The sequence below is a fragment of the Prionailurus bengalensis genome, chromosome B1, assembly GCF_016509475.1.
Source record: "Prionailurus bengalensis isolate Pbe53 chromosome B1, Fcat_Pben_1.1_paternal_pri, whole genome shotgun sequence".
NCBI classification, from domain to species: Eukaryota; Metazoa; Chordata; class Mammalia; order Carnivora; family Felidae; genus Prionailurus; species Prionailurus bengalensis.
In genome coordinates, this window is record NC_057344.1 from 117,193,772 (window position 1) to 117,217,783 (window position 24,012).

At 34.5% G+C, this 24,012-nt stretch overlaps 1 protein-coding gene and 1 non-coding gene across 4 annotated transcripts in view; both read left to right on the forward strand.

Moving 5' to 3' along the window:
• The window catches only part of TBCK (TBC1 domain containing kinase), a 220,901-nt gene that overhangs the window by 163,320 nt on the left and 33,569 nt on the right, over positions 1–24,012 (forward strand). For all 3 annotated transcript variants that reach the window (XM_043571089.1, XM_043571097.1, XM_043571106.1), the window contains one exon: positions 16,653–16,828. In XM_043571089.1, coding sequence (XP_043427024.1) covers positions 16,653–16,828 — 176 coding nt within the window. The remainder of the gene's footprint in view (positions 1–16,652; positions 16,829–24,012) is intronic.
• Positions 12,974–13,105, forward strand: LOC122479278. The gene has a single exon (XR_006296323.1). It is a non-coding gene; the product is annotated as a small nucleolar RNA SNORA71 (small nucleolar RNA).

Consider the following 24,012-nt stretch of genomic DNA (forward strand, 5'->3'; position numbering starts at 1 on the left):
CAGACACAGTTGTTATATACAGGATTCAGGGAGTCTAATCATTTTCACAATCCCAGAGTATAAATGCCCTTGTTTTTTTCCAGCTTTTCTTCCAGGATATCCTATAAAATACGCAAAATAAATAAATAGGCCATGTTACAAGTAAATTTACTACTAAAAGTTCAGTTTGATGACCTGATTTATATAGAAGCTAACACAGAGTTTAACAATGTAAGGTGCATAATGAAAAAAGAGAAGGCCACTTTTATCTACAGCATTTTCACATCTGCTAGAGAATCATTGCTAAAGGTTCATTCTTTCTTCATTCCCCCCAAAGCCAAAATGAGCAACTAAAAACCCTTGTTAAGCCGGTATTATTCCAGAAAACATGTTACTGAATTATAGATTATTGTTTAGAAATCCTACAGAAATTAAATAAAATAAACACTTGGCAAAGAGTACATAACTAGAGTCCTGACAGACTTGATTTAATAGATTTTAAACTTTTATGTTTATCAAATAGATATTTGAATTAGGTTTAAGTTTAGTAACATGTTTATTTACTTAAATAAACTAAATAGTTCCAACTAGCCCCCCACCTTATGGTAAAATGGATTCTCACATGTATTTATGTCTATTTCTGAATCCTTTTTTCAATTATATTCAACTCATTCTGGTTATTTATTTTCCAGTACCAAGAGGTTATTAAAATTATAATTATATCACACATTCGCCACTGTTTCTACATGAATAGTAGAATTGGCTTGGTTTTTTCCTCCCTCTCCTGAAAAAAATCGTATCTGTATTGTGATTGAATTAAATCTACAAATAAGTATGAAAAATTGACATATGATACTGAGTTTTATTTTTTCCAAAAACAAGGTGTATCTTCCTATCTTTTTTTTAAGGTCCTCTGTGGCATTTTAAAGTTTTCTTGCATATTTTTTGATAGGATTATCTATTATAATTGTAATATTTGATTTTACAAACCATTTGATTTTGTAAATAGTTTTGCATAGCAATTAAGAATACAGGCTCATGTTTTTGAATCCCACCTATGCCATACCAGCTGTGTGACCTATGTCCTTATTGACCATAAAATAGAGATGATAATATTATACGGAAATATTGAGAGGATTAAATGAGTTAATATATGTACTACACTGCTGTACATAGTAAGCACCTATAAATTTTCATTATCATCATCATTTATTTGACATATTAATGTTCTCTCGTAATAGTTTTCAGTGGAGTCAGATTTTCCAGTTATATATCATCTGCAAATTATGATAATTTTGCCTTCCTCCCAGTTTTATACATCTTATATCTTTCTATTAATTACTTCATCTAATTCTCCAGAGCAGTGTTGAGTAACAGTGATAATAGTGGATATTTTTATATTACATCTAGATTTAATGGCAGTGTTTTCTAATATTTCACTATGTTTTATCTTGAGAAGTAAATTTCATCATGTATGAAAGTATGCATTCTGACTTCTTAAATATATTGTCAAATGTCTTTCAACATGTTCTGATATTCATAGGAAGCAAAGATAGGCAATGACTATTGACTTCTGAACTTTGTCTTTTTATTATATTTCAGCTTTTAGAGCCCACTTTAAGTCTAGGGTCTGTTCTAATTTCTACTTATGTAGAAAGTATCAGTCCTATCAGACACTGCCAAACCTTTAGTTTAAACGAGAGTTAGCTCACCATTAGATGATTTACTGTAAGAAGTCATGGAATGGGAAGTCCTAAGATTTTGAGAGAAAATAAGAAAAAAATAAATTGACTAGATTTGAAGAGCAGTGAAACATTACTGAAAATTTACTAGCCAAAACTAAAAAAAATAAATTTTAGTTAAATATAAAATACCAAGAAAGTATTTGTATCTTGTTTGACTAGAAAGGAACAATAAATAATTTTAAATTACCTTTCCTGAGAGACTAGTGTCAACTTGTGTATTTGTATGTCCACTTGTCATTTGTTGGTTAAATCTTGATTCTATATGGTATTCTTACCATTTGTAGCATTAGCATCATTTCAGTTAAAGTAGCCTCGTGTGTTTTAATGATAAACTTATCATTTGGCTTTGCAATAGAATATTCATTTTTCTATTAAAAATACTTTAAAACACATTCACATGTATGTCGATGTGGCCAGAAATGCCAAAGAAAAAAAATTAACAGGGTATATAATTGTTGAAATATATCTGTACATTGATAGTCATTATAGTTTTTTAAAATTTACTTCACCACAAGATATATTGCCTATAACTCCTTTTTTTGAATGTTTTCCTTTTCTTAGTTAACTTTTTAGCTGAACATCATGTTATTTAAGCCAAAAGGAGGCTATGAAGACTTTTTTAATTGAACAACTTTAAAATAGACTATATCTAGAATAAATATTGCAGTAATTAATTGCATTATTGCTGGTAATTTTAGTTAGCTGTAATTGCTGTTACATTTAACAGACTTTTGTTATATTTATACAGACATTTTCTACATCAAATAATTTATTAGACTTTCTTATAAAAATTCTGCTTGTTTATGCCCAATTTGTGTTTCAGAATCTAGGGTCTAGAACTCTAGTCAGATCTTAAATGAATTGAAAAAAATTAGTTTACCCCTGAAATGCTTTTATCTTCAATCAGAAAACATGAAAAAAAAAATGGGCTCTAGCCAATTTGACATTATGGAAAGGATCCATTCAGATTTATCAATTCATATTCCATCATAAGTAATGTATTATAAACCTAAAGTCTGTCTCCATGATCCCTGGCCTTATGTTGGTTGTGACATATATGTAAACTTCCTGATGTCATTAAAATCAGAATCTCTTCATTTATGTGAAGGAAGTTTGAAATACAGCTAAGTACATTATGGGCATTGATATTCCTATATATATATATACACACATATATATATATGTGTGTATATATATATTCTCATAAGAATTGTCTGGGATGGTTTGTAGTATTAAATAGTTTGAGATTAGAGACAATTGAGTATCCTTCCTTCATCATAAGATTTTTAAGTCCTCTGTTTCACAGGGGAAACTTTGAATTTCCCTTCCCTTGGGACATCTCAATTACATTAAGGTAAAAATGGTTGGCTGATGCATGATATTAGCTGAACATTCCACCAGATATTAATCATGGTAAGAACAGTTAATACCACAAGCACTTTGGAGAGCTCATTTACCTTGTCCTTGGCATGGCAATACGGATAAGAGAGGCAGATCTCCAGACTTTCTTCCACAGGGATTTACTGAAGGCTCCAGCCAGAGAATGTTTGGGTCATTTATTTGACATCCTTTGGTTGGTGAGAGGAATGATGGGTGAATTTCCCAAGTCACAAGGAACACTGAGCAAAAATAGCAGTGTTAATCACTTCAGTGTATAAGGAAAGGGTAAGAGTGAGAAAGAAGGGTAATGAAGTCAGCAGTCCAGTTCAAATGAAGGCTACCTTGAAATCAGAGTTTGAGATGAAAATACCTATTGACTCACCTAAAATACTGTGAGTTTCTAGTCACCAGCTGGCTCTACTCCCTGAATTTCTGCTACCACTGAAAGCTGACTTTAATATCTTATGTAGAATAGTAGCTTTATCACTTCCAGACAGAAGGTGTCACAAGTTCCCCCTTTAGTTCAGCTGAGTGGAGCCACTCTCATGTTTAACTTTTATCCTGTTTACCTCAGCCTAGGAAATTCACCAGGTTCTGGTTTTATTTTGAAAATTATATCCAGAAGCTTTTAGAAACTTATAAACAATAGCACCAGCACCACCATCCCTCACACATTGCCATATTACCTTGTTTTTGCCCTATAAACCACTGATATCAGAATTCTTCTGTTACTGTAACTTCCGTCTCTTCTGCCCTCACTTCAACCAATGTGAACTATGAAATATTTCCCATATTTCCTATTAAATGCATAAATTCCTACTGATCTAAGTTAACATAAGCATGTCTTGCTATATGAACAACGCTTTACCAACCCTCACAACTAGAATCATTCCTGAATCTCTTTAAGTAGAAACTCCTCTGGTGTCATTAAGTATTACTTACAGTATTACTTTTGTTCCAGGAAGTAAGCAAGAGTTTTGGGACGTATTGCCAGTTGAAAATCTATCAGAAATAAGATTGGAGAATTCTAGAGCTAAAAGAAACATAAGACATCTACTCTGGTCCCTTTATTTTATACATGAGAAAATTGAGGGCCAGAGAGGTGAAATATCTCCAAAATGATATTGTATATTAGAGGGAAAATTTTGCTCTCTTTACAGAAATTTAGCTTCTACACAATTTTTCAGGAGCACATCTTGGAAAATTTTAGCATAAAATCCCTAATCACTGAAAAAAATATCTCCATTCTTCTTTGTGTTTCATATTCATATACATTATCTCTCTTTTATTTGAGGGAGAAAAATGTTCTGTCTAGTATGAGAGCTATATTATGCAGCTTCCAGAGCATGACAGTTTTATTTCAAACTCCATTTCAGATGCTGTATTTCTGTATCTTAGAAATAGTAACCTCTCCCTTTTCTCTCTAAAAACATGAGGGAGAAATGAAAACACCAGAATGCTACAGAAACAATGTATGATTTTAAATATATGGATAAAAATATCTTTGTCAATTGATAAGGTTTTTGAAGGTAATTTTTCTTTGTTAAATTCCTTGGAGAATGATAGTTAATGTCTGTCTGTGACATTTGTAAAAGTCTGTCCCTTTTCATACATGAGTTTAAAATATCTAATCCTAAGAAAGCAAGCAGTCTATTTGTTGTAGACATACCAAATAATGAGAATTGATGGGTATTACCCTTAAAAAACCTCTCAACTTTATATATTTCCAAGCCTTATTAATAGTTTGTATGATTTAATTTTAATTTCTCAGCAGTGTATAGATGTGCCTACCAAAACTAGGGATTTTTCCTGCCATGTTTTTTTTTTCCTTTTTCTTCAAATTGTTTATCTTTTCTCATGACTTAAACTGTAATTTTTATGCTGATAACTCCAAAAGTATGACTCTAGCCATGACTTCTCTCAAATACCAGTGTCTGTCTCTAACTGCATTCTCAGCCCTTCATCTTATAGACCTTCCGCAACCTCAATTTCACAAATCCAAATCTGAACTTTTCTTACCCTTATTTATTGCTTGCCACTGTTACATCATTTCCCCTAACCACCGTGTGCAAAACTTCAGAGCCATCATTTACTCATCCCTGTCCTTTATCTTCCATATATTTTCTTACAGTGCTTTTCATATGTCTTCTTTTCTTCCTTTACCCTTTCATTAATATACCCAATTTTACTGAATAGCCACTGAATTCTAGGCTCTCAGCTAAGCAGTGGAAGTGTAAAAACAAATAAGTCTTGGTCCCTGCTTTCAAGGAGCTCATGGCATATTGGAAGAGACCATTATCAGTATGGGGTAGGGACTGTAAACCTGATAAATTCAGGCTAGATACTTGTGAACTCAACTTGTGAACTAAATTTGAAAATTCTTTCAAAATGAGTGTAGCATCCCGACTGAAATTTCTGCCCCATTCATACCAGGCTGAATTGAAGAAAAAAGTGGATTTTAAATGAGACAGGCTTTATTCAGCATATCTCCAGGACGTAGAACCAAAACCTTAGAGAAGTGGAATCAAAACACCTTTCCACTGTGTGTGACAAAATTGCCTTATACACAATATGCATGAAAACCCCCCAGTTCTTTACTTGACCACCTCCTGTTTATCCTTTTATTCTCAACCCAAATGTTAAATTTTCAAGGAAGTGTTCCCAATTGTCCACTTTCTCCTGGACAAATAAGCCATTTCTTCTGTCTCCTTACAGAAACCAAGTTTCAGCGAATTCAGGAATGAATGGGAAGGAAAAAGTAGAGATGAAAAGGAGATAAAGGGATAGTAGCTAGACAAGGGTTCACCCCTTGGAGAGTAATTTTATTATTTATTATTTGTTGTTGTTAAAGTATCTTTCACTGTGGATTGGAAGAAAATTGGATGTATTTGTAGACTAAGAAAAAGTAGTGGAAAGGGAAAGACTGAAGGAAAAAAAAGAATAGTGAAGAAAACAAAACTCTCAGTTTACAATGTCATCATTTAATCTAGATCATAAAATTCACTTTCTACCAAGACTCTTCCTATCATTTTTCCCATCTCTATTTCATCCTTCAATACAAAGCCAAATTAGTCTTCCTAAGATCTTGTTGTTAACATGTGACACATTCCTCCAAAAATCCTACAGCACTTATCTCCTCATTATTATATCCTCAAGCTTCTTCATCTTTCAGAGCCCTCATCATCTGTCCCTTACCTACCTAATCAATAGTTTCCCTCTAATTGCCAGAGTGGATGCTCAGCTCAGTAAGACTAGTCTGTTCATCGTCTATTGAGTATAAGTTCTGCACCTATTGAGTATAAGTTCTGCAAGAACAAGTATCTTTGTTTTGTTCATTAATGTATGCCAAGCACAATGCATGGTACCTAGTAGGTGCTCAGTAATTATGGAACATTTCCTTGTTCATTCACATTTCAGAACTCTTACAGTTATGCACTTATTCACACTCTTCTTTCTGTCTTCTACTTATCTAAACCCTGATTTTTCCTAACTCAAGTCCTATTTACTCCACCTATATTTTGCTAACTACTCCTGCCCATATTGTGTTTCTTCCTTTCTCTGAATTCTCATACTATGTACCTGTGATTTCATACATGGAATCTTATAAGAGACATAGTGTAATAATGTGTTTAAGAGCTCAAACTCCAGAGCCAGGCTGATCCAATTTGAATTCTGTCTGTTATTTACTGATTATGTATTACTTACTGATTATTTGACTTATCTGTGCCCCAATTTCCTCATATATAAAATGAACAAAATAATAAAACCTATCTCATAGGATTGTTGCAAGACTTAAATGAGTTCACGTATGTCAAGTGTTTATCACAGTGACTAACACATAGTAAGCACTATATAAATGTTTCCTGTCATTGTATAGTTTTACTGCTTCATTTATGTCAGTCTTGCCTTTCCAGCCAAACTATGGGCTCTCTGAGGTGGAAATGATACTTTATCTCTCTCAAGATGGCCAGAACAGGCTAGTTAAATATTTGTTAATTGATGATTTATTCAAAATTAGACAATAACAAGACTACTTTACCATGAAATTTAAACCGCTTCATTTGGGATCCAATTTTTAATAACAACTTATTTTATATAAAGATCTACAGTCCAACAAATATTTTTATATCTTTTATACTGATTGATTCTTACAGTATATTTGTGAAGTAAATAAGGCAAGTGCCATTCTTACTATACAGCTTAAGAATTAAGGTCAGGAAAGATGTCTACTACCCTTCCTCTTAGCACTGCCATGTTTCCTTACTTCTTGCCTGCTCAGAGAGGCCAGATTAATAAGTCTTCTGTGTAAGCAGACCTTCTTCTATAAAACAGAACGTCAGCCACCTCTTCTCGCAGGTCTGCCCAAATCTTAACAAATGATTGTCATCGGCACTTGCCCTCGTTTGCTTTGTGAGGGGGTGGGTTTGAATGTCCAGAAACACCCACCCCACTCCCCTGTGGGTTGGGAAGGGAAGTGCATCTGATCTTAAACACTGCGCTCTCCACAAAGTTGACTCCTCCCCAAACTAAATCTCCTTATATAGGCTGGGAGGAAAGGGGTTGCTGGGGTGATAGTTTGAAATCGTAAATTCACTTTCTGTTCCTCTTCAGTTAGCCCTAGGGGAAGTGGTGGTGGCTTCGGTTGCTGGCTTCGGTTATTTGATAGCATTTTAGAGCCTCTTTGTTTCAACAAAGGGACAACATCACTCCGTATCCTGTTACACATTCATGCAATTATTTATCAAATATCTTAGCACCTTTGCTGGGCAGTGCCCTATTATACTTGCTATGGGAGATTAAAAAAGAAATATAATAAATTTAAGCTATTGAGGTACTTGGCTCTGTGTTGTCATCAGCATGTTCATATCGATCCAGTCTCTCTCCTAGAAACATTATATGTCACTTGGGGAAAAAGAAAAAAAAAATTTGAGTAGACTTTTGCTTTTACAAGTTGTCCTCAAGAAAAAGTATATTTTTATTGTGTTGAAATATGAATTATTAAATAACATGGTTAACTTCTGATGTTCCTTGCCTCATACGTATACTCTTCCTACTTTGATTCATATTTCCACCTTTCTTTTAGAAGATTATTTTAGTATTCCAGTTACTATTCCAATTCCAATTGTTCAGATTTAATAGCCTTTTCAAAGAATTTTTTTGCTCAACATTCAGATTGATCTCTCTATAGGAAATATATACAATGTATGTCACTTTCTATGCTGTCTTATTTTAAGTTCTTGAATCACAAAGTAGACATTTAATAAGTGTTACTGGGCTTTCAAAGTGAAGAGACTCTAGATTGACTCAAAGAACTGGGACTGTAGCCAGTCTAAGGTCATCCTGTCCCTGACAAAAACTCTTAAAAGCTTCAAGAAACTATCAACTCTATCACATATCCCCTGAGAGCAGCACTACTGGCCTCATTTGTTACCCAGGTACAGTAAGTAGCTTTTGGAATACTTACTTTCCAAATGGCCTTAGAGAAGCTAATTTTTTTTTAATGTTTATTTGTTTTTGAGAGAGAGAGAGAGAGAATGTGATCAGAGTAGGGACAGAGAGAAAGGGAGACAGAGGATCTGAAGTGAGCTCTGTGCTGACAGCAGACAGCCTGATGCGAGGCTTGAACTCAAAACCTCTGAGATCATGACCTGGGCTGAAATCAGATGTTTAACTGACTGAGCCACACAGGTGCCCTGAGAGGCTAATTTTTCATATTAAGATTTTCTCTTTCTCTCACCTTCCCCCTAAACACACACACACACACACAGCATTATAAATGAAAACTGCTTCCTTCTATAAGAGTTATTTTTATTATTAATATTCTAATATACATTATAAGTATGATCACATATGGACTTGTTTCTGAATATAGAATCAAAATAAATTATTCTGAAAGGAAATAAAATTGTTACTAGGAAAAATATCAGCCTTTTAGGCAGCAGTCTGTTAAATAATTTGCACTATCTTATGTTAAACTAGGAAATATATTGTAATTATTTAGTGATAATGTAATTTACATTTATGATGGTACATATTTGGAAAAGCATATTATATAATTCTTCCACGTGGCCAATAGACCCTTTTCTCAAAATTCTTCATACATTTGATGAAGAATTAGATAAACATTAGTTTATTCAAATATCTATTCATACAAAAGTCAGAGTAGTCCTTAACCAATGAAATATTCTGGTGAAACACAAACACTTTTTATCTAATTGTCTATATTAATTTTTGCATGTCTCCTTTCCAAATTGAATGCATGAAAGCCTGTCCTACTTGCTGATCTCTTTTTTATCATTTTTTAAAAATTTTATCTGATTTTAAGAGTAATAGTGACTTTATTTTCTTTAACATCTCTACATGTTCTTCACTGCCAGATCTGATTACCTATAATGGTGAATATAGCCATAAGTTCTCATTTATAAGCCTTTTTACAATGCTACAAATATTTGATAAGAATTGCTTTCAGACAGCTTATATTCATAGTTATAAAGAATTTAAGACAGTTATATAATAGTGCTGTATGAAAACAAATCTCATTTTTCTAAATTTAAAAATTTTAAGTATCTCATACTCAATAAAACTTAATCACAGAGAGCATTAAGAGAAAAAGTAAAATGAGTTTCACTAACTCACAGATAACCACTTTTACAGTGTCTCCCAAACTGGTGTCATTGTGAACTTACCATTTTTAGGGCCTTTTTCCCTTGGTAATCTATCCTGAAAATTTCCTCTATGAACAATTTTTCTAAAACATGATTTTAATGGATGAATGTTATTTTTTTATTTGTTTAACGTTTATTTATTTGAGGAGGGGGGGAGAGCACGAGTGGGGGAGGGGCAGCGAGAGAAGGAGACAGAATCCAAAGCAGGCTCCAGGCTCTGAGCTGTCAGCACAGAGTCCGACACTGGGCTCGAACTCACGACCCGTGAGATCATGACCTTATGTTGCTTAATTTAATTTTTACAATAACCTCGAGGAGATGTTGTAATCTTGAGAGGAACAGTGACCTTTGGTCAACAGACATAGCCAGGCCAAGGTAAATTCTCAAGTAGGGAATCAGAGGAATAAATATCCTGACCTCACTGTCCTGTAGTTTGTACTCACTTAAAAGCCGGAGGAGCTGGGTCCGTCTTGATGTAGTCCAAACGGGTTACTTACCAGAGCAGACAGCAAAGTAGAAACCAGTGGGTAGTGCATCTGGAGGGGCAAACAGAAGATATCTAGAACACTTACCTACTTTTTGCACTTCTGATTGTGAATCCGTTTTTGTATTTCTGAAATTAGTGAGGTAAATTTTTTTGTTATTACCTATTTATATTTCTTTTGTCAATATATGTATATATCTCTGGTCCTTTTTCAATAAGCAGATTTTTGTTCTTATTGATTTATTTATTTAAAATAGCTCTTTGTATATTAAAGACATATTAATTTTTTTTACATATATCATCCTTCTTTAAGAGCTCAGCCTTTGCTATATGCTTATAACTATTTCTCATCATCAATACTTTTCTCATCCTATTGTGATTCCACTTTATACATAATTATTTATTCCACCTATTAGTCATTTTGCTATATAGTATAAGATAAAAACATAACTTTATTTTCATCCAGTTAGTAAGTTATGCCAACACTGTGTTGTAAATAATACATCCTTGCCCCAGTGATTGACATGGCATCCTGTTCTTTTAGCAAATACTTACGTGTATTTGAGCCTATTCCTGTTACTGTATTATGTCCTTTTGGTCTATTCTGGTGCAACACCATACTATTAATTTTGTACAGTATTAATACATAACAATGTATTTTATTATTTTTCAACATTTTCTTGACATTCTCACCTATTTGGTCTGTCAAATAAATTTTAGAATTTACATTTCAGAATTGGAAAAAAAAAGATCCTATTTAGGAGTTTGATAAAATTGTCATATATTAATACATTGCTCTGAAGAAAAATAAAGGTCTTATAATATGGACTGTTTCTTTCTAGATAGCATTTTATATCTGCCAGTTTTTTCAAATGCCCACCACAAAACTTTTATTTTCTTTAAATGTAATCTACTTATTTCTAAATGTTTTATTTTGGAGAAATATTTTGATATTGCGAATAAAAACTTTTGCTCATTATGTTTTCTGACTCACTTCTGCTGCCATATAATGATTTCATGGTATATATATTGCAACTAAACCCTCACCAAACTCTTACCAATTTTATTAGAGTTTCCTTTAATTATTCTGAATTTCTAAGAAGACTATTGTATCACCTAAAAATGAAAATAATTTATTTCTTCTTTTCCAATATTTGTACCCCTTATTTATTTTTCTTAGTGTCTCAATAGCAACTTCTATAAAAATAATAAATAATAAGGCTGATAGCTATATTTTAATAAGTCTGCCTCTGTGGTTCATCATTAAGTAGAATGTCAAATATTTGCAATGAAGAACATCTTTCATCATCTAATTAACATTCTTTCTGATACATATTTACCATGAGTTTCTTTTTTTCAAAAGTTGAGAATAAATGCTGAGTTTTATCACATATGGCTTTATGTCAATTATAGTGATGTTACATACTTTATGTCCTTTGACTAATTAAAGGTGATGGATTATTTTAAAAATTGTCCTAAGGTTGAACCATTCTTATTGGAATATGCCCCTACTTGGTTGTATAGTATGTCATTCTTTCAAGTTGGTAACTGCATTCAGTTTTATAGTTTTGAGATTTAAAAAAAATCTTTATTCATAAGAAGTATTGTGTGTGTGTGTGTGTGTGTGTGTGTGTGTACATTTAGTGCTATCTTTGTCAGATTTAAGTATTAGTTTAAGGTAGCTTCATAAAATGCCCTCGGGCACTTCAGTGTTTCCTTTGCCTTGGAACAGTTATTATATGGATTCCCTTTGAGAATGAGACAGAATTGTTTGAGGAAAAAATGTGTTTGGCACATTTTCCCCCACTTTATAGATGAAACAACTGGGCAGAGAGGTTATATATCACACCCAAAGTCATATACTGATAAGTAAGATGACCAAGATTTGAATCCAGATAGTCTGACTCCAAAGTCTGTGGTCTCCTCCCTGTAGACAGGGATTAATTCATAAAGGGCTTTCTATGCTATGCTGAGGAATTCTGACTTCATTCTATCAATGGTTAGAAGTCACTGAGGTGTTTTTAATTATAAAAGTTATATGATCAGATTTTTATTTTTAACTCAAATCATATTTGGAAGATGGATTAAAAGGAATGATTGTAGGTGAACAGGGAAGCAGAGAAAAGGGGAGAGAGAGAAAAAGAGAGGCAGACAACATCCATAGTCCATGTAAGAGATGATGAAGCCTTGAGATAGGGCAGTGAATCAGGGAACATATTCAAGAGGCTTTTTGGTGGAACGTGGGGATATGTTAGATGGGAATGAGGAATAAGGAAAAACAAAGTGTCTATGATTATTTCCAGATTTCTCTCTTGATAACCAGGTTAAAGTTAGTGCCAGGATCCCTGACAGGAAATATGGGAAAAGTGTTCTAGATACCAGCCCTGTATTCTCAGAATTAAAATGCCTTTATAATTAAGAGCCCTTACATATAAAACATAAGTGTATACAGCAGTACTTTTATGGTTCCTGGTTACATACTCAACATAAAGATATACAGACATACTCATTAAAAGTCTACCATTTCAGACCTTCAAGTATCATCACAGAGTCATTTGCCCAGTAGTTTAATGTACACAGCAAAATGCCTGTCTTATAACCAGGTTTAGGTTTTTCCTTGCTTGGTTAGGATTATCACTAATATGTCCAGCTAGTCATTTCAGACCATTCTACTGAAAGATGATTTTTTTTTCAGTAACACTGCTAAATAAATGGAGTCCACCTGCATTCAAAAGTGATCATGGTCTGTGTCCTGCTCATTGATATAGTTCAGGGAGAGGAGTTGCTGAAAGCACTTCCCCATGTTTGGAGGGTCCACTCCTGTCCCTTCCAAACTCTGGAGCTTTCCCACACTTCTCCCCACTACCTTTCAGGTGCCTCCTCGCACCTGCTATCTTACCACACGCTCTCTGTGCCTGACTCAGTGTGGTTACTGTGCATCTCTAAAAAGGGAGAACGAGAGTGGGTCCTGCCTCAGTGAATGACTGAGTTGGTGTGGAGCCACAGCTGTGGTCTTCTGACACTGGTCTCTAATTTTGGCAGCCCTGTATCCTATTCTGCCCCTGCATTTGAGGTGATTACAGGCTGCCTATGTCCGGGTCATTGCAAAGGAAAAGTTGCAAGGTTTTCTTCATGTTCGGAGGTTCTAAAACAGGACAGCCTTAGGTGACCAAACATAAGGTAGATGGAGGGAGGCAGGCTTTCAGTGCATTCAACTCCTAAGACCTAGATTTTTCCAATGTTTTCCTGTTGATGAGCATAGCAGTTTCTTGGACATGTAAGCAGTGCCAAGTGCTTCTTGTCCTCTATAGGAGTGTCTCTTGACTGCTGTTCTATGTATGTGAGAGGCGACCTCAGGGAGAACCTGGGTCAGGAGGTCTCAGGCAGGTCTGCATGTGCTGAGGCTCCATAAGAGGTTTCATCTTATCAGCCAAGCACTAGGCCATGGGGCCCTGAGGTCAGCCTTAGTTCCAGAAACTATTGAAGTAAGTCCCAAAGCCATGAGCCATTAGCCCTTGGATTTGCTAATACTTCTCTCCAAGATTCTTTTGGTGTTGTTTGTGGACACCAGAAGGCCAGAGATTAGAGAAGGAGTCCACACATGAAGCATCCCCAGAGTGCCTCCCGCTGTCCACTCAGAGTATCATGGATCAACTCTTCACACAGGAGATCAGAGGGAAAGACCTGGGGCTGGGGCCAGGGTCCACTTCAGCTGGCTCTGAGTCTTGACAACAATAACCAGAGAGGCCATAAACAGGGAAGGCCTGTTCCATGTCCCTCTGCTATACCTAGAATGACTTGAATGACCAAGAATTTTTCTCTTGAATTGCAGCTGCTCATTGCTTTTCCTCTCCACCTAAACATTCAATAAACTTTACAGACTTGAAAAAAAATTCTGACCCTAGGTTGACTACAAAATATGAATTTTTTTAAAGAAGTAGTTCTCAGACAAATTGGCTTGTGATATTTAGATGTCTAACTTAATATACATTGTGCATGTGTGTGTGTGCATATATATATATATATATTTATATATAAGTATATATATATAAATATATATATATAAATATATATAAATATATATAAATATATATAAATATATATAAATATATATTTATATATATAAAATTCTCAAGCAGAAATGATAAACTAATACATATTTCCAGAGTTGTTCTACAGTTATCTTAAGTTCTTATTCAATATCCATAAACAAAGTGCCATGAATTTGAAACCCAGTCACACAGGAAAATGCCAACATCAATGATACTACATGAGAAAGAAAAATTGTACAAAGGAAGTTTTATTTTTATACCTCTAGGTGGAAATTGTACAACGAATAGTAAAATTGCATATAAAATTATCTTAATAAAAGAAAAACTAGATTCTGTATTTTAATATTATAAGTATTTTCTTTTTAAAGCAACGTAGTTTAATTTGCCCTAATTTACTAATCTCCTAAAATTAATTTGCAGAGGAACTTGCATGAATCATATTAAAGTTCTTCACTGATTTACACTCACACAATTTCAGAAAGTTCTGAATTTGTCAATGATTCCTGTCTTCTGTTTTAACCATTTTACGTAGCAATTGCTCTTTGAGAAACTCCTTATATATGATACATTTGATTGGAACCAATGCCAAGGTCAAATCTTTCTTCAATCAATCAGTTCTTCATGGAGAATACGTTGGTCAAATTCTCTGTCAAATTCTCTTCTTCATCAGCCAGGGCACATCTTTTATTCAGACAAAACGTCAGTTTGAAATGCTGCATTCATCACTAAATGACGAAAAGCAGAACTAGGGTCATCAAAAGTTCTTTATCTTCATAATGTACGACTTCATGTGAAGGCTGTGAAAAATACCTATTGAGATTGCACTCTAACAAAAAAGGATATGGAAGCATTGATTGTATGGCTTGCTGATTTTAAAGCTCTTTTATCTTTCTGAAAGACTTTTAATTTCAGAATGTTTAAGTAGATTTAATTCATAATATTAAAAAATTAAAATTTCTAATGTCTCTTTTTTATTAAGAGCCATAAACCCACAAAGCTTAGCGATTTCCATTTCTATTTAAAAGCTAATGAAGTGGGAGAAAATGTGCTTTACCACTAAAGAATTTACAGCATAGTAAGGGAAACCCAGGGGATAAGAGCTAACATTGAAATTACAACTGAAAATAAGTGTCTCTTATTTTCTGATGGTTACAGAGGGGAGGTAAGTGGTGGGGATGGGTGAAATAGGTAATGAGGATTAAGGAGTGCACTCATGATGAGCACGGGGTGATGTATGGAAGTGCTGAATCACTGTATTGTACACCTGAAACTAATATTACACTGTATGTGAATTAAATGGAATTTAAATAAAAACTTAAAAAAAAGGTTTTTAAAAAAGTTTGTCTGATAAGTGATCCATATGCTTTATTCTCTCCTGCCTAGAAATTCTAAATTGGAAATTCTAAGTGTGGTAGCCCACAGAATTGCAAAGAGAGAAAATGAGTAAATGAGATAATAGACTCAGCTTTGAAAACTTATTAAGCATATAAATAAATCTGTTCTTTTCAATCCCTACGTTTCAATCAAGTGAATTTTGAAAGTTCTTAAATTCCTAAGTTATGTTAAATAAGTTTTCTGGAGTGACTACTAGTGCTCCATAAATTATGTTGAATTGAGTCAAGTTGTATTGCATTGCCTTTTGTAGGGAGAAAATCCCTCTCCCTATGAAATAACCTGGAAAACAATTGTAAATAGCCCATGGTCTGAATCAGTCTTACAGCAGGTAGTAGTCACATAGGCCAAAAAACTAGTTTGATTGTCTGGAATCTGATTTTACCTCCTTCACAATTAAGATGCATTGTCAATTCTGTTCACTATCTAAGAAAGCATTATGTTGCTCTGCATTCTTCTCTGAGAATCTAATTTTACTCAACTATCCATATATAACATAAATTATGTTACAAAAGTCTAATATGTATATTAGAACCAGGTTCTTTAATTAGTATCTATACTGAGTTACAATGCAATTTCTTATATCACCAGAGTTTTAATTAATGTGATTCACAACAATAGTAATTATGCTTGAAAAAAGTGAAATGTGCTTAAAGGAGCTGTCTTCAAAGATACACAGTGCTCTCATAAGGAAAAATCTGCCTCATCTCTATCTATCACATTTGAGCCAGGAGCTTGTAGTGAAGCAAAAGAATAATGGCTTACTCTCTGTATGAGTAAGTAAACCTCAATAGTAAGGAATACAGTTGCACAGTAGATCACTAATGTGAGATACAGTTTCCTGTACTATGTGCTATAGTGATTGATATCAAGAGCCTAAAGATATTCTGTATTGGCTATAGTTTGTCTGTCTATAATACTCTCAATATTTGTGTTGCTTGTATGTTTTTTTCAGTCAAGAGAATCCATCCCATTAAATGACCTAAAGTCAGAAGTATCACCCAGGATTTCAGCAGAGGACCTGATTGACTTGTGTGAACTCACAGTGACAGGCCATTTCAAAACACCCACGAAGAAGACAAAGTCCAGTAAACCAAAGCTCCTGGTAGTTGACATCCGGAACAGTGAAGAGTATCCTTCACACTTGTGGCTTTAAAGGGTGGTACTGCCTAATTCATAAGGTTTTCTTTCCATTTAAAGGGTATGTGGTAAAAACAATGAACATATCTAGGATTCCTCTGAATTGAAATAGCTAAATAACTCTCAAAACTAGATGCCAGAATAGATTTGCATAGTATTTTATAACATGGCATGACCTTGAAACAGTTTCCAAACAACACCAGAATACAGGGATTTTTTTTCTTTGTTTTTGTGTTTCTCTAGTGTATATTGCTGTTCTTGGGGGCATTTGAATCCTTCTTGCTATAGATAAAATTTTGGCAAAGGTGAAGAGTATTTAGCTGGCGTATTCATAGCCTAGAAAGAGAGATTACCAGATGTCAACATTGAACTTATATTTATTATAATTTTCAAAATATTGTCTTAGAGAACATATTAAAGTATTTTTTGCTGACATTTTGCTATTAAATGTACCATAACTTCTTGGGATTTTGCTTGGCATTAAAGTATGAACAGTTACAAAATAGTAACAGTTTAATCTTTCTCCTTATGTCTTCATCTGTCAGATTCTCATGAAGCATCCCTTATTTCTCTGTACTCGAGAATCTAGGTAAATGGTTTTCAGACTTCTTTTTTAACAGGGTAACTCCCTTTTAAAATAAATTCTTTCTTAGAAATTCAATATATAAAATGAAGAAATTTTAAATGATTTTCTTCATTTGTTAATATTTACACCATTTACTAAGAATAAATGAGAGTTATATGAAAATAAAGGTTAACAGATTGGTGGCTTCTCATATGCTAAAATTGGCATATCTATTTTCATCTGCATATTTTCAATCACAATTTTTGAAATGAAATTTTAAAATTAAATTTAAACTGTTCATTTGCAGAACTCTTGAAGCAATCCATAGAATCTTAGATTACTAAGAATACAGTTTGGGAGCCTGCTATTTCAAATGATACATCCCCATCTTTTTGTGAAAAGTTAACTACTTTTTATTTTCCATAAATTGCAAAAGACCACAAAGTTTAGAGAGAGTATAAGTGTTTATGTCCCTGGTTGTTAGGTCTTCAAGGACACTGGAAGTTCCTTCACAAAGTAGGTGAGTGGATTCCCAAAAGAAGCATTTAATTCCAGTTGACTGGTCAAGGACTCCTACTCTAAAAGTTCTTATGTGTTAGGTCAAGGGTTTAAAATACATTCAATTTTTTAACTTTTTACTTTGTTTCTTTTGGTTATGCCTGTAGTAATAGTCTCTCATAAAACCATCAAAAAACATAGTATTAGGGGTGCCTGGGTGGCTCAGTCAGTTAAGTGTCCGACTTCGACTAAGGTCATGATCTCATGGTTCGTGGGTTCGAGCCCGGCATCAGGCTCTGTGCTGACAGTTTAGAGCCTGGAGCCTGCTTCAGATTCTATGTCTCCCTCTGTCTCTGCCCCTACCCTGCTTGTGCACTCTCTCTCTCTCAAAGATAAGTAAACATTAAAAAAAAATTTTTTAACATAGCATTATTGTGCCCTATTTTAAAGACTACTAAAATAATTAAAATAGCTTGTATTTAAGACTACTTATTAAGACAATTCTTCTGATACTTCCTTTCAAATAATTTAAATAACTATTGGAAATTTTAAAGTAAACACCATATGAAAGTGACATTCAAACCAAGGTTTTTCAAACCTTATAGTCAACTCTCCTTTAGTTTCTTCAGGATAAATATAAATAGAACAGCAGAAAGCAGAGCAGCTAGCCTGATCATTGTTATCTGATGAGTATGGATGAGTTGCCTAAAGTAGGAATGCCTTTACGTCATCTTGCAATACATGGCTCAAAGTTGCAACTAGGCAGACCTGGGTTGTTGTTTTAGTCTTTACAATTGCAGGCTGAACAGAAAAAAATCCGTATTGCTTTGTGCCATTTTGTGGGGATGTGGTCCCAAGGGAATAAAGAAAGAAAAATAAAGTCACCCATCTTTTATGACCCTCCCAAAGGACCCAACTTGTGAAATTTTCTAAATCCCATTTTGAAAGCCTGCTTTAAAACCAAAGTATTCTTAAAGCTGGGTTATTTATCTTCACAACATTTCTAAGTTGTTTTTATTTTGTTTTGTTTTTTGTTTTTTTGGTATCCTCTTATTTTATCACATATCTACTTTGTCTCACCTCTAAATACCAATTATTGGCACCTTTGTATCAATCAGTGCTTTGAGAGGAACCACAAGCTAAACTCTTTTCAAGAGTCATTGGGTGTCATTGGGTCTCGTCTAAGTATCAAGAATATAGTGAAGAGTGGAGAGCTGTGGGTTCTAAGAATCCTTTCCGATGAAGTATCTAAACTTCCTACCTACGGCTTTCCACGGCTAAAAAACTGAGACCTTTTATATTCTCTAATGATGTACACCATTTGATTACATTATGAGGAAATAAATAACATTTTTTTCTATTAATCTTAAATTCTGTCCTCAAAGAACTAAAGATAAGGGGAAAGTGTGTTTCATAGTAATGAAGAGATTCATAAATTTAGTGCTTCAAATTAATATATTAGAGTGTGTCTTTTTATTTCTTCAGATGTCATCATTAATAGCAACCAATAAATATTCCTCTCTACTGTACTATGGATAATTTTTTAAGAAGATGGCATAAAATATAGTTCTTGTTCAGTAGGTTGCTTTTAATATGAAGAATATAAAACATGAAAATATTTTATGTGGAAAATAAATGAACAGTAAGGACATTTATGTATGAAGTGCTCAATGAGTACTACAAACAAAAAGTGTATCAGCAAAAAAGTAATCTCTGGATAACAGAGGCAAGGTAGGGATAGGGCTAACGTCCTTATAATCTTTGCAGCCCCAGCACCAGGTGTGGCACCTAGAAAGTACCCAGAAACTACTTTTATAACGAAAACAGCAGGGTGGAAGACACAGTGCCACAAGACTCCTACCGTTACTCTTCAAAGTTATAATATAAAGAAACAGTTGGCAATATGTAAGCCTTTTTACATTCTGTAAGTGATCCAGTGACTTTCTACCTTTAAAATCAGAAGCAAACAGTACTTACAAGAAGTCAGTAGAATCAGAATTTAGAGCTACAAGCATTCACCTAATCTAACATTCGTTCTGTCAACACATATTCACTGGGTGTCTTGGTATATGATAGTCAGTAGCTAGTGTACTAGAGTTTGAGGATTTGTTGGTGAACAAAATGACAAGTTTATTTCTCTCATGGAAACTGCATTTTAATTGGAGAGATAGATGTATATCTATCATATGATCTTAAACAGTAATAAATGCTATATATAAAAATAAAGCAGAGAAAGAGAATGACAGAGTTTTGTAAAGTACTCATGGAAAACCTCTCAAAAAAGATAATATTTCAGCAGAGCTAAATGATGTAAAGGGGAGGAATGTTCTAGGCAGAAGGAAGAACAGGGGCATTGACCCTGATGTATGAACATGCTTGGCCATTTTGGACCAGCAACAACACCAGCAATGTAAGAGATTAAGTCAGAGAAGGTAAAATCACTGAAGCCAAGAGAAAGTATAGGATGGTCAGAAATCTCTGCAGTGTGGTTTTGGAGTTAGTAACATGTCCACAATTCCTTGGATACCTATAATTACTAACTTCTGGAAATCTACAATCTACAATAATGTACAGCTATAATTAAGCTCTCCCAGTGTGCCAAGCATGATGCTAGCCTTATGATGTAGATTCTGCTAATATGTCTATTTTACTGATGAAGAAACTGAGGCCTGAAAAGGCTGAGCAACTTGCCCAAGGCCATCTAACTGGCAGTAAGAGCTAAAATCATGCTCCTAAATTTTATGCAAGTGACTATTTGGTCTCTGCATAGGGCTGTTAAGCATAAACAAGACTGAGACGAATGACTATAAATTAATGACTGAATGAGACATGTATTGATTCTAAACTATGTGTTCAGATGCTATACACATTCCTTCATATCTTACACACAAACTAAGCTATTACTTTCAGCACCTTATATAGGGGGGCCTAATCCCTAATAAACAAATCTGCCAGTAGTTGTCTTTATATAGATACGGACACAAATTCGAGGAAAAGTGAACTTTTGAGGGGGAGGGCAGGGTGGCATGCCAGTTGAACTCTTACTTTAATGAAGTCAGCTATTCAATATGTTATCAGTCAGCTATTCAATATGTTATCAAGCATCATATTTATGGTCAATTTTAAGTGCCGACTTGTCCAGGTATGGTGTCCAGATATTTGGTCAAACATTATTCTGGGTATTTCTTCTTCTTTTTTTTAATCCTCTGCCTTTTATTCCCGTGATGTATTCATCCCATAACTGGAAGCCTGTATGCCTCTTGTATATTCTTACCTTCTTTATCATGTATAAACTGACTATATAAGTATGGGTTTATTTCTGGGCTTTCTGTTTTGTTCCATTTATCTATATATACTTTTATGTGCCAGTACCACACTGTTTTGATTACTACAACTTTGTAGTATCTAGGATTGTGATACCTCTGGCTTTGTTCTTCTTTCTCAGAATTTCTTTGGCTAGTCAGACTCTTCTGTGGTTCCATACAAATTTTAGTATTATTTCTAGAAGTTTTGTGAAATACACTGCTGGTATTTTGATAGGTATTGCATTGAATCTGTACATTGCTTTAGGTAGCATGGAAATTTTAATAATATTAATCCTTCTAATCCATGAGCATGGAATATCTTTCCATGTGTTTGTGTCATCTTCAATTTCTTTCATCAGTGTTTTATGGTTTTCAAAGTGTAGGTCTTTCACCTCTTTAAGTTTATTCCTAAGTATTTTTTTTGGTTCAATTGTAAATGAAGTTGTTTTCTTAATTTCTCTTTCTCCTATTTTGTTGCTAGTATATAGAAATGCTACTGATTTTTTTTTAATTTTTTTTTCAACATTTATTTATTTTGGGGACAGAGAGACAGAGCATGAACGGGGGAGGGGCAGAGAGAGAGGGAGACACAGAATCCGAAACAGGCTCCAGGCTCTGAGCCATCAGCCCAGAGCCTGACGCGGGGCTCGAACTCACAGACCGCGAGATCGTGACCTGGCTGAAGTCGGACGCTTAACCGACTGCGCCACCCAGGCGCCCCAAAATGCTACTGATTTTTTAAAAATTTTTAAGTTTATTTATATTCAAGAGAGAGAGAGAGAGAGAGAGAGAGAGAGAGAGAGCGCATGAACAGAGGAGTGGCAGAAAGAGACAGAGACAGAATCTGAAGCAGGCTCCAAGCTCTGAGATGTCAGCACAGAGCCTGACATGGGGCTGGAACTCACAAGTCATGAGATCATGACCTGAGATGAAGTCAGATGCTTAACAGACTGACCACCCAGGCACCCCGAGAAATGCTACTGATTTCTCAGTGTTGATTTTATGTCCTGCAACTTGACTGAATTCATTTATTATTTCTAGTAGTTTTTTTGGTAGTCTTTAAGATTTTCTATGTATAGTATTATGTCATCTGCAAATTGTGACAGTTTAACTTCTTCTTTACCAATATGGATGCCTCTTTTTTTTTCCCTTGTCTAGTTGCTATGACCAAGACTTCCAGTACTGTGTTTAATAAAAGTGGTGAGAGTGGACATCCTTGTCTCCTTCCTGATCTTACAGGAAAAGCACTCAGTTTTTCATCATTAAGTATGATGTTAACTGTGGGACTTTCAGATATAGCCTTTGTTATTTTGAGATATGTTCCCTCCAAGCTCACCTTGTTGAGAGTTTTTAACAATGAATGGTGTTGAATTTTGTCAGATGCTTTTTTTGCATCTGTTGAGATGATCAGATGATTTTTATCCTTTGTGTTGATTTGTGAATATTGAATCATCCTTGCATCCCCAGAATAAATCCCACTTGAGAAAACTGAACTATTTTATTTTATTTTTTTTAATGTTTATTTATTTTTGAGACAGAGAGAGAGCATGAACAAGGGAGGGTCAGAGAGAGAGGGAGACACAGAATCTGAAACAGGTTCCAGGCTCTGAGCTGTCAGCACAGAGCCCGACGTGGGGCTCGAACTCACAGACTGTGAGATCATGACCTGAGCCGAAGTTGGCTGCTTAACCAACTGAGCCACCCAAGCGCCCCTAAACTGAACTACTTTAAATATTGGATAGCAAAGTTGGAATACATTGAGGGATGCACGTTAGAAAGATATTTTTCTACTATAATGACTTAATTTATAAGATTTAATCCATTAAAAATATTCTATTAAATCTTCCCAAAACCTATCATTAGATTCTGGCGTTTTAAAATTTAACAAATGAAAGCCTATTGAAATTCTTGTAATACTTTTTAGAAGAATTATTTTTGTAGAGTATCTCTTTTTTTATTTGAATTTTCTTAGTTAACATACAGTGTAATATTGGTTTCAGGAGTACAATTCAGTGATTCATCACTTACATACAACACCCAGTGCTCATCACAACATGTGCCTTCCTAGTACCCATTACTCATCTAGCCCATGTGGGTAGAGAGAGGTAGATAGGAGAGGTAGGTCTTCTCCATCGATCCTCAGTTTGTTGTCCATCATTTAGAGTCTCTTGTGGTATGTTTCCCTCTCTCCTCTTCCCCCTGCCCTTTTCATATGTTCATCTGTTTTGTTTCCTAAATTCCACGTATTAGTGAAATCATACGCTTTTATTCATTATCAGATTGACTTATTTCACTTAGTATAATACATTTTATCTACATCTGCATCATTGCAAATGGCAAGATTTCATTCTTTTTGATGGCTGAGTAATGTCTGTCTATCTACACCACATCTTTTTTATCCATTCATCCGTCAATGGACATTTGGGCTCTCTCCATAATTTGGCTGTCGTTGATAATGCTGCTATAAACATTGGGATGCATATACCCCTTTGAATGTGTATTTTTGTATCCTTTAGGTAAATACCTAACAGTGTAATTGCTAGATCATAACGTAGTTCTACTTTCACTTTTTTGAAGAACCTACATACTGTTTTCCAGAGTGGTTGCACCACTTTGCATTCCTACCAACAGTGCAAGAGGGTTCTCCTTTCTCTGCTTCTTCCCCAACACCTGTTGTTTCTTGTATTATTAATTATAGCCATTCTGAGGATGTGAGGTGGTATCTCATTGTGCTTTTGATTTCTGTTTCCCTGATGATGAGTGATGTTGAGCATCTTTTCATGTGTCTGTGAGATATCTGGATGTCT